The 2,500-nt window shown below is 49.6% G+C and overlaps 1 protein-coding gene across 1 annotated transcript in view; it reads left to right on the top strand.

Annotated features, from left to right (window-relative positions):
• Positions 1-2,500, top strand: part of atp10a (ATPase phospholipid transporting 10A) — a 54,046-nt gene that overhangs the window by 35,941 nt on the left and 15,605 nt on the right. Inside the window, exons 13-14 of the mRNA XM_060867369.1 lie at positions 657-841; positions 2,352-2,500. The exon at positions 2,352-2,500 is cut by the window's right edge and continues 206 nt beyond it. Of these exons, the coding sequence (XP_060723352.1) occupies positions 657-841; positions 2,352-2,500 (334 nt within the window). The remainder of the gene's footprint in view (positions 1-656; positions 842-2,351) is intronic.

The raw sequence follows: 2,500 nt of genomic DNA, 5'->3' as shown, positions 1-2,500 counted from the left end.
TTTTTTACTTGCTAGCAATTTGGTTTACGTGTTTTTTGTGCTGGTTTGTGCAGGATAGCAGTTAGCTTAATGTTAGTGTTCTTACTGGTGATTTGAGCTACTATCACCAGTGTTAATGTTAGCAAGCTAGCTACTATAAGTTTCATTTTTTGATTATGTAAAATAGTAGCAAAGAAAGCTAACTGGCTACAATTTAGCTTGATGTTAGCTAGCGTACAAGTGACCTATTATATAGCCTAGTGTTTGCTAGATTGCTAGCTGATTGTAAAAGTATTTTAATGCACATTGGTAATAAGTTAGCATAATGTTAGATGTTCTGTTGGCTAATAAGATAGCTTCCTTATGTTCTAGTCTACTGATTTACTCTTTGCTAGTTTTTCAGTAGCTTGCGATCTCAGCTACAAGTACAGCAGTTAGTATAAGGTTAGTTTGCTAATTAGCCTATTGCCTTATGTGGCTTTAGTTCTGTTATAACTAACTGTTAGCTTATCTAATATTGCTAATTAAATGCATTCATTAGGTTCGTAATTCTGTTGCAAATTAAAAGTTTTTTTTAAAAAGTGTCAAATTTAGTCGAAGGATTCACGTCAGAGTTTAAGTTGTTTATTTTTATTGAGTAATAAATGTAATTAAAAGGTGTTTAATCTGGTCATCAGGGGCAACAGGGGTCGAGGACCGGCTGCAGGACGGCGTACCGGAGACCATCGCTGCTCTGAGGACGGCGGGGCTGCAGATCTGGGTTCTGACGGGGGACAAACAGGAGACAGCCATCAACATCGCCTATGCCTGCAAACTGCTCGACCCCGAGGAGGAAATCATCACACTCAACGCCGACTCGCAGGTACAAACCGCTAACCGCTAATCAAGCTCATTTCCTTTCTTTTCATTTTACTCAGAAACAGAACCCCAACGTCTCCTTGGTGAGACAGGGCAAGAACAAAGAGCTGAGTATTTTATACAAATATGAAACTTTATTCAAATATGCTAATTTTATATTATCCAGTCAGCTCAGTAACCCGTTAGTTAAAAAAAAAATTAAACAAACTGAGTATTAGCTTACTTTAAACTTTTATAAATTTTATAAATTTAGTACACAGTAAACTGTAAGAAGCAGGAAGTGAGTGTTTTACAGGTTTTAAAAAAAGTCTGTGTCTGTGTGTGTGTGTGTGTGTGTGTGTGTGCGTGCCTGTGTGTGTGTGTGTGTGCGCGTGCCTGTGTGTGTGTGCGCGTGCCTGTGTGTGTGTGCGCGTGCCTGTGTGTGTGTGCGCGTGCCTGTGTGTGTGTGTGTGTGTGTGTGTGTGTGTGTGTGCGCGTGCCTGTGTGTGTGCGCGTGCCTGTGTGTGTGTGTGTGTGTGTGTGCGCGTGCCTGTGTGTGTGTGCGCGTGCCTGTGTGTGTGTGCGCGTGCCTGTGTGTGTGCGCGTGCCTGTGTGTGTGCGCGTGCCTGTGTGTGTGCGCGTGCCTGTGTGTGTGTGCGCGTGCCTGTGTGTGTGTGCGCGTGCCTGTGTGTGTGTGCGCGTGCCTGTGTGTGTGTGCGCGTGCCTGTGTGTGTGTGCGCGTGCCTGTGTGTGTGTGCGCGTGCCTGTGTGTGTGTGCGCGTGCCTGTGTGTGTGTGCGCGTGCCTGTGTGTGTGTGCGCGTGCCTGTGTGTGTGTGTGTGTGTGTGTGCGTGCCTGTGTGTGTGTGTGCGCGTGCGTGCCTGTGTGTGTGCGTGCGTGCCTATGTGTGTGCGTGTGTGCCTGTGTGTGTTTGTGCGCGTGCGTGCCTGTGTGTGTGCGTGCGTGCCTATGTGTGTGCGTGTGTGCCTGTGTGTGTGCGTGCGTGCCTGTGTGTGCGTGCGTGCCTGTGTGTGTGCCTGTGTGTGTGTGTGCGTGCGTGCCTGTGTGTGTGTGTGCGTGCGTGCGTGCCTGTGTGTGTGCGTGCGTGCGTGCCTGTGTGTGTGTGTGCGTGCGTGCCTGTGTGTGTGTGTGTGCGTGCGTGCCTGTGTGTGTGCGTGCGTGCCTGTGTGTGTGCGTGCGCGCCTGTGTGTGTGTGCCTGTGTGTGTGTGTGCGTCTGTGTGCGCGTCTGTGTGTGTGTGTGCGCGTCTGTCTGTGTGCGTGCGCGTCTTTGTGTGTCTGTGTGTATGCGTGCGTGTCTGTGTGTGTCTGTGTGTGTCTGTGTGTATGCGTGCGTGTCTGTGTGTGTGTGCGTGCGCGTCTGTGTTTGTGTGCGCGTCTGTGTGTGTGTGCGCGTGCGCGTCTGTGTGTGTGTGCGCGTCTGTGTCTGTGTGTGTCTGTGTGCGCGCGTGTGTTTATGTGCACGTGTGTCTGTGTGCGCGCGTGTGTTTATGTGCGCGTGTGTGTTTGTTCCTCAGGAGGCCTGTGCTGTTCTTCTTGATGAAAGCTTGCACTACATCCACTCTAAGTTCCTGTGCAGTTCCTCGTCTGATCCTCATGCAACCCGGCTTGTCCAGCAGGACTACACCAGCATTCACTTCCTGTCTCCAAGCTCTGGCTCCACCCC

The sequence above is a fragment of the Tachysurus vachellii genome, chromosome 4 (genome assembly GCF_030014155.1).
Source record: "Tachysurus vachellii isolate PV-2020 chromosome 4, HZAU_Pvac_v1, whole genome shotgun sequence".
Taxonomy (NCBI): domain Eukaryota; kingdom Metazoa; phylum Chordata; class Actinopteri; order Siluriformes; family Bagridae; genus Tachysurus; species Tachysurus vachellii.
Note: the sequence above shows the minus strand (reverse complement) of the source record. Positions and strands in the feature narration are given on the sequence as shown.